This window comes from Charadrius vociferus, unplaced genomic scaffold (genome assembly GCF_000708025.1).
Source record: "Charadrius vociferus isolate BGI_N301 unplaced genomic scaffold, ASM70802v2 scaffold333, whole genome shotgun sequence".
In the NCBI taxonomy this organism is placed as follows: Eukaryota; Metazoa; Chordata; class Aves; order Charadriiformes; family Charadriidae; genus Charadrius; species Charadrius vociferus.
Genome location: NW_009647682.1, coordinates 215,575 through 228,413, shown reverse-complemented (window position 1 = coordinate 228,413; position 12,839 = coordinate 215,575). Strand labels below are relative to the sequence as shown.

At 55.0% G+C, this 12,839-nt stretch overlaps 1 protein-coding gene across 1 annotated transcript in view; it reads right to left on the bottom strand.

Moving 5' to 3' along the window:
* Positions 1-5,048: 5,048 nt before the first annotated feature.
* The window catches only part of MYBPH (myosin binding protein H), a 9,679-nt gene continuing 1,888 nt past the window's right edge, over positions 5,049-12,839 (bottom strand). Inside the window, exons 3-10 of the mRNA XM_009881336.1 lie at positions 11,957-12,124; positions 8,757-8,845; positions 7,542-7,737; positions 7,073-7,212; positions 6,762-6,921; positions 5,817-5,953; positions 5,195-5,381; positions 5,049-5,074 (exon numbers count right to left, since the gene is read on the bottom strand). Of these exons, the coding sequence (XP_009879638.1) occupies positions 5,049-5,074; positions 5,195-5,381; positions 5,817-5,953; positions 6,762-6,921; positions 7,073-7,212; positions 7,542-7,737; positions 8,757-8,845; positions 11,957-12,124 (1,103 nt within the window). The remainder of the gene's footprint in view (positions 5,075-5,194; positions 5,382-5,816; positions 5,954-6,761; positions 6,922-7,072; positions 7,213-7,541; positions 7,738-8,756; positions 8,846-11,956; positions 12,125-12,839) is intronic.

The following is a 12,839-nucleotide window of genomic DNA, read 5'->3' as shown; positions in this document are numbered from 1 at the left end:
CCCCACACGCTGGCCCCCACATCCAGGGACCCATGAGGGTACGTGGGCACTGGGGCAAAGGGGTACCCTGGTGGGAGTGAAGCTGCTGAGAACCAGGGGAACCCTGGGGCAATGTGGTTTCTGCAGCTCTGAAGTTGGCAGTTTTCAAGCCCTTTCTTTCCCCTTCATGTCCAGGGAGAGGTGAGCTGGGCTGAGACACGGGAAGAGATAGGAAAAGACATCCCACGGCAGTGCCAGCACTCACAGGGCGATGAACCCACTGTCCCCATGGAGCAAAGGGTCAGTCTCCAACTCTCGATGCTACCAGAGAGGTAGGTAGAGGGGAGAGGAAACCCTTAAGCATAACCCCAGAGTACTCTGTAAGAAGTACCCTTTGCTGCCCTGATGGCTCCCCGTGGATCCAGCAGCAACCTACCACCCCCACCAGCTGCACCCAGGGAGCTGTGTCCCTTCCATGTCTCTTCTCTCTCCTTTTACTTTGGCTGTGAGTTGTTTTTCTCCTGCCTGTCTTCTGTGCGAAGCAGTAGCAAGTCTCTCCCAGCCCCTGTTTGTCTCATCTCCCCCACATCTCTCCCTACCCCTGCCCTGTGCAGCCAAACCCTTTTGACCCAAACTTTGTGGGTTAATGCAGCTGCCTCCATGGCCCAGGGGAGCAGGGAGGCACCTGCACCCATTTGGGGATGAGTGGGGGCGGTCACAGGATACTGTGTTGGTGTTGATGTTGCCACGGGGGCATTTTCCCACCCCCATACATCTGCCTCAGGTATACCCATGGGCAGGGTGTGTCATTGGTCACATTTGAAAGTGGGGAGGGGGTGGCTGGAGATGGACCATGGAGATGGAGATGGACCCCCACCCAGCTCTGTGGTCCCTAAAGATGTTGGCAGCTGCGCTGGCTCTGCAGCAGCATCTTTTCCAGGGCTGAAGTGGTGGTGGGAAGAGTTAATTGGAGTTAATTGGGATTCTTTTCTTATCAGCATCCCTTGTTCACCAGTCTCCCATTGGAAACACACTTCCGATAACCCTTCCCCTGCCCCAGGAGGGCTGTGCCCCTCGGACATCACTGTGGGCAAAGCAACAGCAGCAAGTTCCCGCTGGGGCTGGGAGCGGGTGCGGAGAGGAAAAGAACTGTGGGTGGGTGAGATTTATGGGTGGCTCGTTAGCTGGCTACGGAGAGCAATGCCACGCGCATGTAGCATGGGCAATGGGGCTGCTGGGTGTCCCCTTTGCCCACCACTGCAGCCAGCTCTGTTCAGCCTGGAGGGAGCTCCTCCGTTTCTGTCGAAAGGAAGAGGAGGGCAGCAAAGAAGGGTGGGAGGAAGGATGAGGGGCTCAGCTTGCTACCTTTTGCAAGGGCCTCAGTAGATCATATCCAGGTTCCTGGTTCAGATGACACTGGGCAAAACAAGAGTGGAGCAGAAGAGCGATGTCAAGGACAGGAACAAATCCTTCCCTTGGGGCCTCATTGCAACGGAGGGGCCCTAAACACCCTCCCAGCCTCCTCGAGGTGAAGAACCCCAAATTCTTTATCAGCAGTGCCTGGGGATGCTGCAACCCCCGGCTAGAGCAGAGAGGATCCCCCAACCATGGTCCCTTTGCACAACAGTAGCTTCGCCCTGGCTTTGGGCTGCTGTTTACCAGGCACAGGTCTGATTCCCACTTGCAGCTTATTTCTGCAAGAGGCTGCTTTCCTGGAACTGACGCCTTTGCGTGATCCTTGCTAAGGTGCCCAGAAACCTGACGACTGGGATGCTCATAAATTAAAAGGCATGTGAGTGATTGCTTTAGAAAAAAACATCTAGTGGATTTTTCCACTCCATGCTCTCCGGACCTTTCCCGGGGAGAGCTCACTAAAAGTGGATGCTGTGACTCTCACTGGTCCCCTGTGGGGTTACAAACACAGTCTGTGCCCTGTAGGACTGCATTAAGAGTCTGGAAAGGGCACAGTGTGCAGCATGAGACAGTCTTGGAGATGCTGCTTCTCCCCTGTGTTAGCAAACTAATACAGCCCGCTCCCAGCCCCTGTCCCCCAAGGGTCCCACTGGCCAAAGTCACATGCCGAGATGCCAGGGACATCAAGGGGGCCAGGACATCCCCACCAGAGTCCATGTGAGCGTGCCAGGGCAAGACCTGCTCTCCACCTGCCAGCTGGACTGCAACATCCACCCCGGCAGTATCAGCACTAACCCCAACCACTCGATAAACCAGCCTGACCATCAGCTGGGATAAAAATTAATCCAACAATGCCCTCTGATGGTGGAAACGATGTCTAGTGTGGACAGTGCTGTGCGGGTGCTGAGCCCCTGAGAACACCTTACCCCCACGGACTTCAGCTTTGGGCATGGAGAGTCAGTGGCTGGGAGCGGATGGGGACAAAGTAGAGGGGCTGCAGGAGAGATGCTGCAGAGAGGGGTCAGCTATTTTAGCCATAGGCTTTGCTCTCCTGTGACACCAAGGGTGGACTGGGCTCAGATCTGCGGATGCTCAGGCTGGATTTGCACCCGTGTTTGCAGCGGCCTGCTGGGATGTGCCTTTCTCAGGGTCTGGGTCTGGACCCATGAGCGAGTGGGCACGGGACTGGGAGAGCTCCTGCCCTCACCCACGTGCCAGACCCATCAGCCCCAGAGGGAGGTTGTGCTGGCGGAGGAGGCACACCGCGCTGCTGACCCCTGGTTAATGATGCGCTTAGTCAACTTGATGGATCTGTCTGGGCTCTCTGCTAATAAACAGCATCTGACCCGAGCAGTCTCAAAGCTGTAAGTAACAAGTCATCTTTCTGCACATGAGCTATCAGTAGCTAACGGGGCCAATTCCTCCACCTCCAGATAACACATCGGCATGTCCTGCCCCCACCATCTCATGCCATGGGGAGGGGATGCTGGTGGCAGCAGGTGGCTGGATCATTCCATCACCGGCCTGGATAAAGAAATTGCACTTCGATGAAAAAACATCAACGTACTCTAGTTTTGATGTTGCTATTATTCTTTTTTTCATGATCAGAAGAAAACTTTTCCCCATCCTCCTCCTCCTTGTTGCATTGCTTCTGGTTTAGTCATCTTCATATGTGTTTTATAAAGCTGGTCCTTTCTTTCCATGCTCAAAACCCATCTCCTCCACCCATGGTTCTGTGGGATGCTATATGAACCTGTAGCATCCCTGGCAGCTCTCTCCTCCCTCCCTCCACCCACCCAAGCCAAACCACAACAAGCAGGACAGGGAGGTTTGGGCTTTATTTATTAGGACCAAAGCCCCTCAGATGGGCTTGTTTTATTGTCACAGCTAAGGACACATTCAGAGAGGACCATGCCATGGCAGGCTGAGGTGCAGGTCCCCCCAGAGCACTGCCAGGGAGCAGGCAGGCCAGCAGGCAGCAGAAGCTATGTCCAGGAGCATCGCCATGTGCCACACTACCGCACAGCCGCTGCAGCATCCACCTGGGGTAAAGGGACGAGATCCGAGTCCTGCAAGGGCACTGCTGCCGAGATACCAGCAGTCGGGGTGAGATGGGAAACCACATCCCAGCCCTGGCTCTAATGCAAGACAAACCCAGCTCAGCTCTTCCACCCTCTTCTGCTCCACAAATTTCTCGTGCAACCCCTTAACTCTGCTTTTCCACCCCACAGCCTCATTTCACACCCCTTTATACCTGCCCCCAGCCCCCGTACCTGCCCCTCATGTGCACCCAACCCCTGGTGCCCCAGGTCCCTGAGCCCTGCCAGCAAACTGGGGCTCTGCCCGCTGTGCTGCCCACACGCCCGCCAGGCACACCAGCCTCCCCGCTGCACCTCCTTCCTCCAGGCCATATTTACAACCCTCCCCCCACCTTGCAAAGGGGCAGGTTTCTCTCAGGCTCTGAGCTTCCCACCCCACCAGTGCATCTCCAACCGTGGGATGAGGTAGCCCTGAGCTGGGGCTCCATCAGCAGGTGACAAGGGCTAATCCAGGACACTCAACCCATTTCCATCCCCAATGAAGTGATCCACCCTCCCTCCATCCCTTAGCCCCAACTCACACCTACCTTGCTCTTCATCTTGCCCTCCAGTCTGTCCTCACTTGGGCACTGCAGGAGAGCACGGGAGATATAAACCCCCTGAACCCTCCTCTCCTCACTCCCCTTTTGATTTCCAAAATCGAGCCAGCGCATGACCAACCCACTTGTGTACACACACCAACATGCACCTACACACACCATCCCTGCGCACTCATGCTCCGAGCAATCATGCGCACCACCATCACTGCCTGCTCCTGGCCGGCTTGTCCCCAAGATCCAAGCCTGGGTGACTCCCAGGTGCTTTGTGTCCCCAGCACAACGACAAGCTCATCCTCCTGGCTCACTTCACCGTGCTGCCCTCAGGGCAGCATGGCCAGGGCTGGCTGGGTCAGTGCTCGCTGCATCGGCTGGAAGCCCTGGCACCAGCTGCCGCAAGAGCCAAACAGCGACCCCGTGCCATGCCGGCAGCGCTGTAGCTTCATCAGGGACCGAGGGTGCCGGGCGACTGCCGGATTGGAGCCCTGTCTGCGCGGGAAGTAGGGCAGAGCGTGTCTCGGGGCAAGCGTGTGCTGGGAAACCACAGGAGGAGAAATAATAAAAATGACACGTGTCTAAGGACACACCGCTACTTGAAGAATACGCGTATGGTGTGGGTGGGTGGGTATGTGTCCTCCTGCATGCCGAGGCAGGTCTGAAGCGCACAGGAGTCGGTGGGGGGAGCAGAGAGGGGCATCTCCATAGGGGGTTGGGCTGGGTGCTCTGCTGAGGCAGGGAAATGTGAGCTGGAAAGTCTGGGCAGGATCCCGAGACATAAATCAGGACAACCCAGGTGCAAGTGGAGGGGTTTCGACACAGCCCCCACACGCATGGCTCGTGGATGGCTTGGGACACAAGTGCTGGTGGACACAGGGAGGAGCAAGCAACTGTGCCATCTTCCACCAGCACCTCTGGTCCTTTGGCCCTACAGTTTCTGGTTTCCTCCCTACTTTTTTGGCCATGAATGAAGGAAAGTGATTTCAAGATGGTTCAAGACCATAAACCCATGAAGCCCAAAGCTTCAGCTCCACAGGGCTGCCCAGTGTCCTTAGGGTCCCCCATCACCAGGATTGACACAAAACAGGGACACACCACAGCACTGCAAAAGTGAGAACAGGAAAAGGCAGGCAAGGAAACCTGCTTCTCTATCTCCTCGGTCAATCTTACCTTTCACATCAAGTTTGCAGTCTACTGAAGCTTCCCCCAAGGGGTTCACAGCTTTGCAGGTGTAGATGCCCCCATCGAAAGGGCTGGGCTTGCGGATTTCCAGGGAGCAGACACCCTGCTCGATCATCGCTATGTATTTGGGGTCTTCCCGTATCTCCATCTGATTTTTCATCCAGATGATTTTGGGCTGGAAGGCAGCAGGATTTATTTGTTTAAAGCAGGGAGAGAAATGAGAAATCCAACTGGCCCCAAAATTCAGCCACCTCCCTCTGCCTTTGCCTTGGCCCTGCCTGAAGCTGGTGGCCATGGTGGGATTCACAGCCAGAAGCAATCTGGAGAGCTAAATCTCCCATTCTTGAGCCCTAACCACTGCTCCACACTTTCTCCCCTAGTGCAGAAGGAAACAGGACATAGCTTGAAATAAGACCAGTCTCCTATCTCCATGCAGACACACCCCTAACTTGCTCCAGTTTGACTCAGAGGGCAACTGCAGCCCCCTAACCTCATCCAACCCTAACCCAACATGACCAATCATCTCCCAACACCTCTAGCCACCTTGCAAAAACCCCACTGGTGGCTGCCCACACACGGAGGCGATGCTGTCCGTGGAGAAAACACTGACCTGGGGGAAACCCCGGACAGAGCAGAAAAGATGTGTGCTGTAACCCCGTGTGGTAGTTCGGTCTGTCAGGGGCTGGGTGAACTTTGGAGGCTCCATCATGTCCCGTTGGGGGATCTTCTCTGGCTGGTAAGTGGTTTCTAAGAAAATAATTAATTTTAGGTTGAGGCAGAGCTCGGGCTCCTGACCAGCACATGGTCACAGGGATTCAGCCGAAGGTGCCCCAAAAATACTTCTACTCCTTCACATAACAACAGACACCATCTCAGGTCAGACCCCTCCTGTCTATAAATCCCTTCCTATCCAACCACACCATGTTAGTGCCCAGTCCTTGTGGGGGACAGGGGAGATGCCGGTCTGCAAACCAACACCACGATGCATGCTATGTGCAGCATGTCAGATCCAGGCCAGGCACCTCTCTGCATCTCCTACTCCACCGCCAAAATTCAGTGCACAGAAACAGAAGCTGGAGGTAAACTCTGCAGTTGGCAGAGATCCCAACTCACTGTGTGCCACCAGGGAGCAGGATGGAAACAGAAGGAGGGAGAGCAGGGCTGAGGTATGCTGGTTTGGAGATTTGGTCCTGAAGTGGACCACTGCAGGAGTCTCTTCCTCTGTTGGACCTGAGCTGCAGGGCCAAAGCCAGGGACTTCACCCCTCCTGGCTCTTGCTTGGATCTCACCCCAGGGGTGTCCGTGCCTTGATCCTTCCCAGAGGGCTGGCCATGGCCCAAGCCTTCCCCAAAGGAGAAATGAGGTGCAGAAGGAGGGCAGGGGACCTCTGGACCTCTGCCTTGAGGTTGCACAGCCTCACCACAGCAGGGCTTGTCCTGGGGACCAGCCCAGCAGCATCATCACAACACCAAGGAAGCCCCACTAGCCCCAACAGGGACAGGACCCTTCTTGCCCAACACCACCCCCAACCCCTTAACCAAGGATGTGTCCCCACTTGTCTTCTTGATGTTGGCCACTCCGGAGGTGACGGCTGCTTTCTCACTCAGCCCGCAGGCGTTTTCTGCGAACACCCGGAAGGAGTAGGTATTGCCGATGATGAGGTCAGAGATGGTGCAACTGGTGCGGGTGCAGCGCTCCAGTGCTGTAAACCATTTCTGGGAGGAAAAGAAAAAGAGTGGTGAGGAAAAGCAGGCTGTCCAAAGGATGGAGAAGGCTTAGAGGGAGACAGGGGTACGCAGCTCCCCCTGTCCCATTAGGGCATCCCCCATTCCAGGACACAGGAGGCCCAGGAGTGCCCAGACTCACCCCACTCTTCTTGTCTGACTTCTGCACCATGTAGCCCTTGATCTCAGAGTTCCCATTGTCCACTGGGGGGGTCCACTCCAGGGCCACATTAAAGCCCCACACATCCACCAGCTTCAGGTTCTGGGGGGGCCCCGGTGGCTCTGCAAATAGAAATCCTCACAGTGTGGCATCCTAATTTGCTTCCCCCACATTGACCATCCTTTGCACCCCACTTCTAATCTCTTCTCACCCTGTTGCAGCACACAAGGGATGAGAAGTTGTGGTGGGCACGGGCTGACAGAAACCCTGCATCGTCAACCAGAGGAGTTCACCTCCATGATCCTGGAGAAGATCTCTCTGGAAGAGGGACCCCAGAGTCCCTTGTCTTGTTGCTGGCTCTATCCTATCACACCCAGAACAGAAGCTACCCCCAACCAAGGGCAGAAAAGAGCCCCAGAGTGACCCTGCAGTGTCCCATCCCCAGCCTTACCAATCACTCGGATGTCCAGGGTAGCCTTGTCCTCTGCTCCATTTATCCGCACAGCAAGCTCATACTTGCCCGAATCACTGCGCTGTGCCTGCCGGATGTAGAAGATGGTGTCCTTCTCTGTGCTGCGGATGTTGATGCGGCTGGTGTCCAGAGGCTGGTCACCCTTGGTCCAGACCACCTCGGGCTGTGGCTTTCCCTAGTGCAACCCACACAGGCAGGTTAGAAGCCACTCGAGCACACAGTCCCAACTGGTGCCGCTGGGAAGGACAGGTGGGCAAAGCCACCTTGCTTTGTCCAGGTAGCAGTGGCCTGGATATGGTCTGTCCCATCCAGCAGTCCCCAGGGAAGAAACTACAAGCTAGCCCTGCGAGCACCACTGATGGGAAGCCATCAGGCTCCAGGGATGATGCTGGAACATGTTGGTCCCCCAAAGTCCTCATGGAGCAAGCCCAGCTTTACTTGCCCAGGGTTTTGCAGGCAGAGCTGTGCTCCTGCTGCCCAGGCACTGAGCCCAGGTTCAAGCCTAGCAGCAGGGGTTTGAATTCAGTATCCAGGGCCAATTCACGCCTGGAGCATGGCCAGCACAGGCTCCCAACCACCTATGAGACATGGCGTAGACACGCCCCTCATTGCAGGGGCAGCTTTCTGCCTCTTGCTTCCCCCAGTGTGTTTCAGGACTGGTTTTCTCCGTCCCACATGCTGTGGTGGAGAGGCTTTAGGGATGTCCCAGACATAATGTGATAGATCAGCTGAGGAGAAGATCTCCAGCTTGGCCCACCAGTGCCGGCATAGCTTCCCCCATCACGTATCTCTGGGGCTGTCTTGTTCCAAAGGGACTTGCTCTCCCCAGGGAGACCCCCATTGTTGTGCTGTGGAGTCCTGCAGTACCTGGCTGCCAGGTTTGGCCAGGAGCATGAGCTGATCAGGGCTCGTGGGCTGAGACAGCAGCAATAGCTAGCCCATGACCTAGTGGGTTTGGGGTTGTCCCGTTGACAACACCATCAACAAAGTCATAGCAGGAGAAAAATGGGAGCTGGGCAGGAATGGGAGAGGGATTCCCACCCCATCTCCCACCCTCAGCCCATGAGACATGGGGATCAGGACAAGTCAGCCCACAGTTGGTCCCAGGCATGTCATGGTGGCTAGAAAAGTCACTGAAGAAGCTAACCTGCAGTGGAAAGGCCTGAGGGAGTAAATCCCAAATTGCCCACCTACCTGGAAAGGGATCATAATGTTCACAGCATCCCCAACACGCTTGACGTAAGTCTGCCGCAGGTGACGGGGCATGCGGATCCTTGGGAGTTCTGGGGACCAGAAAACCATGCCATGGGTCCAGGGAAATCACAGCCCCCAACTGTCTAACCCATGCCATGTATCCCCCTGCTTGGCCATCAAGAAATCCCACCCAGAAACACGGTCCCCTCTTCTCTCTCATCTCCTGGACAGTGCTTGTTTCCCTGCAAGGCAATGCCAGCCTATCCCATTGCCTGCACCCCAAAATTATATCGATCCTTGAAATGCCAGAACACAATGGCACCACCCGATGGACCCTTAACCCCATTTGTTATAGCCAGGCCATGGAGACCAACATGGCAGCCAATAGAGCCACAACACAGTCTACATGGTGGCAATGCAAAGGACAGCATCTCCCAGTTAGGGATTATTTCTCCCCCCGCTCAGAAAGCAGACTTTCCAGAGGCACGAAACCCAACTGGCAGCAAAGACAAGGCTCACCAGACCTCCAACTCCAGCGTGCTCAAGGCCATCAAGTGACCAAGGTGGTGCATGGTTACTCACAGTAGAGCTGTGAAAGCCCAGGCTTAAAACGAGTGCTAACGTCCCCAAGGGAACATAACAAAGACAAGCAAAAAACCCACTGGAGAATGCTGATGGAGTGTGTGTCTCCTTCCCAGGGTGAAAATAGCAGCTGTGTAACCCTACCGGCTCGGTGCCACTCGGTGATCCTTCTGGAGAGGCATTGGGTTTACGTGAGCCCCTCATAAAAGAGCTGTGTGTCCCTGCCCGGATTAAACGTGCCGGAGCTTAGCTCTGGGGAGGGGGTACAGCCAGAATTAAACCGGGACTGAGCGATGCCTAAACAGCTGTGAGCATGAAACGCCGGCGGTGGGCTGGGGAGGGCAGGGAGATGCCCAGCGGTCTCAGATGGCCCCACCGACAGCTGAGATGCTCTCTGCTCCGCTCGTGATGCTATTCACCCCGGGGATCCATGCATCCATGCTGCCACTTGGGCTCATCAGTCTCAGCGGGGCAGAGAAACCTGACCTCGAGGGAGGAATGTTAATTCATGGGTGTTCTCCCCAGCTCACGCGTGCCTTGCTCAGCCGGAGAGGGCTGGCTGAGGTCGGTGGCCCAGGTGACACACTGTCGCGGGTGGGAAGGCATTTTTCCTGCCCCAGCTCCTTGCAAAATGCAACTCCCACACCAAATCTTCATCTGGTTTCTCCTCATCTCTCTCCACTTCCCAAACCCACTTCTCCCACCTGTTTTTAAACTCTCTGCCGTCTGTATTGCTGCTATTTAAAATGCCTTGTGATTCTATAAATGAACCAGTGAGAGGTACAAAATGAGGTCCCAAATAAAATGTGAAGACCAGAAGATAACAGATGGGGCAGAGAGGAGCAGATTCGTGAGCCTGACAGACACCAGTGCTGCTGGGGTGGACACAGGGTGGCAGAGGGACGTTGAGGGCTAATTTGTTCCTCAGCAAAGCCCGGCAGTGCGCACAGGGCTGTGTTTCGAATGAAATGCAAACATAGGCAAGTGCCTTTTGCTGATGAAGAGTTTCAGCTAGCAAAAAGAAAAGAGAGAAGTAAAAAAAAAACACTAGCGTGGAGCAAGAGCAAGTTGCATGGGGGTCTTTCAGCTCTTTGGGTTGGGACAGAGCTCAGGCAGCAGGGAAAGGGAGTTCGACCTGGTGGGTGCAGCACAGGACTAGAAGTGGGAAACAAGAGCTGTGTATTTGGCATCTCATGCCAATCTCCCATGCCTCAGTTTCCCTGGTCCCACAGGTGTGTGGGATGTCTTTGAGATCTGGAGCCGAACACAGCAGCAGACAGCAACCACTAAGCCATGTTCACCTCCTCCAAGCAGATGGAGAGGACGGACCCTGCACAACCCTTTCCAGATGCTGATAGCCTTCTCCAAGCCTTTTCCTATGAAAAGCTGATAGTTCCTGGAATAACTTTTCACAGAATCACAGAATGGTCGGGGTCAGAAGGGCCCTCTGGAGCTCCCCCATCCCACCCCCCGCCAGAGCAGGGGCACCTCCAGCAGTGGCACAGGACAGCGTCCAGGCGGGTTTGGGATGGCTCCAGAGGGGGAGACTCCCCCACCTCTCTGGGCAGCCTGTGCCACTGCTCTGCCGCCCTCACAGCAGAGAAGTTCCTCCTCAGGTTGAGTTGGAGCTTCCTATGGTCACGTTTGTGCCCGTTCCCTCTTGTCCTGTCCCTGGGCACCACTGGACACAGACTGTTCCCATCCCCCTGGCACCCTCCCTTTAAGGACTGATAAGCATTGATAAGATCCCACCTCAGCCTTCTCCAGACTGAACAGCCCCACGTCCCTCAGCCTTTCCTCGTAAGAGAGATGCTCCAGTCCCCTCAGCATCTCCGTAGCCCTTTGCTGGACCCTCTCCAGCAGTTCCCTGTCCTTCCTGACCCGGGGAGCCCCGAACTGGACACAGCGCTCCAGATGCGGCCTCCCCAGGGCAGAGCAGAGGGGGAGGATGACCTCTCTTTTGTAATTATTATTATTGCTATTTTTAAGCAGCTGAAAAATCTGGTGTGTTCTTTGAGTAACAGGAAAACTTGTGCATTAATAACTCCTTGTAAAGGGAAAATAAGTCTGTATTTGCTGTTTGATAAGTGAAAACCAGCCTTGCAATCATATATCAGTCTCAGCACATTCGCAGCACCCGGGGAGGAATGTGAGTCTTGCTAAGCATGGGAGCAAGCTGTTCATTAGCGAGTTCAGCATGATTAAACTTCCCATGCTCCAGACTACCAGCTCTTGACTTTCCTTAGCTAAATAAACAAAGCTGTCTGATGTGTATGTGATGGCATATTGGAGATGTAAGCACGGCCAGGGAGAGGAGATGTGCCAAAAGTGAGACTGTTTCTGAGCTCTTGCAAAGGAACGGGAAAATGTGGCTCTGCATTTCAAGTCCTTCACCCCCAAAGCCTCACCATCGGCAAGAACAGCATCTTGAGGTCGGGACACTGTTCCAGCCCACCCCAAGGGAACCGGACAAAATTGTTGAGAATAACATCTCGGTCAAAGGCTGTATTGTGACGCGTGAGAGGGCAGAGGCTGCTCAGGCTGTTGGGGTGGACTGTGATTCCTTTGTATTGCTGACAAAGCACAGGGGGATTACACACGGCAGGAGCTCTACTTACGGAGAATCTCTCTGATGAGGACCGGCTGCTCCAAAGTAGCTGGGACACTGGCACCGCTGGCGCTGACAGCCTTCACCCGTACATGGATCTTGTCACCGGAGCCGAGGTCCTGGACTGTGTACCGGGTGGAAAGAAAAGGCTCCTCGTTCACAGCTTTCCAGTCTGTACCTACAATGAACCGCACAGAGCACTTCAGGAGTGTGACAGACAGATGGACACCCACCCCCCAAACAGCAGGATCAAGCCACAGGGGGCGAAACCCAGAGGCGAAGAACCCTTTCCTTGCAAAGGCTGAATGATTTGGGGCACCAGCAGAAGAAGGTATCTTAGAGGGGGGGTTGGCCATGCCACCCTGCCAAGGAGTGTGGGGTGAAAACTGGTGGCTCAACTGTTGAGCAGGTTATTTGCAAGTAAAAAAAAGGCATTGGAAGAACAAACATGGTCCCTGCTGACCTTCCAGGTGCATTTCTGGAAGTAGTTAAGATCCTCTGCCAGTCTGCTTCTCTTACTGCCCCAGGACAACTCACTGGGGCTCACCATGTTCCCCAACGCATCCTCCACATCGGGCAAGGTCTCTGCTTATCACCCACCACCAGCCTGCCAGACCTCTCCAACTGCTCTTCCTGCTTGGAAGGGGCACCTCAAACCCTATAGCCAAGATGCAGAAGTCCTCTCACATCAGCCAGCTAACTCAGCCTTGCAATGTACTGAGCCTCTTCAGAGGTTTCTCAGTTAGAAAACAGACTACCTCAGTCACCAAAGGGCTGGTTGTCCCAGGTGGACAACTAGAGCAACACACGGGTGCCAGGGTTTGCTAAGTCACCATGTGCACCTTCAGACCAAGAAGATTTTCCTGTCAAACGCCATCAGACCAGCCAAACCC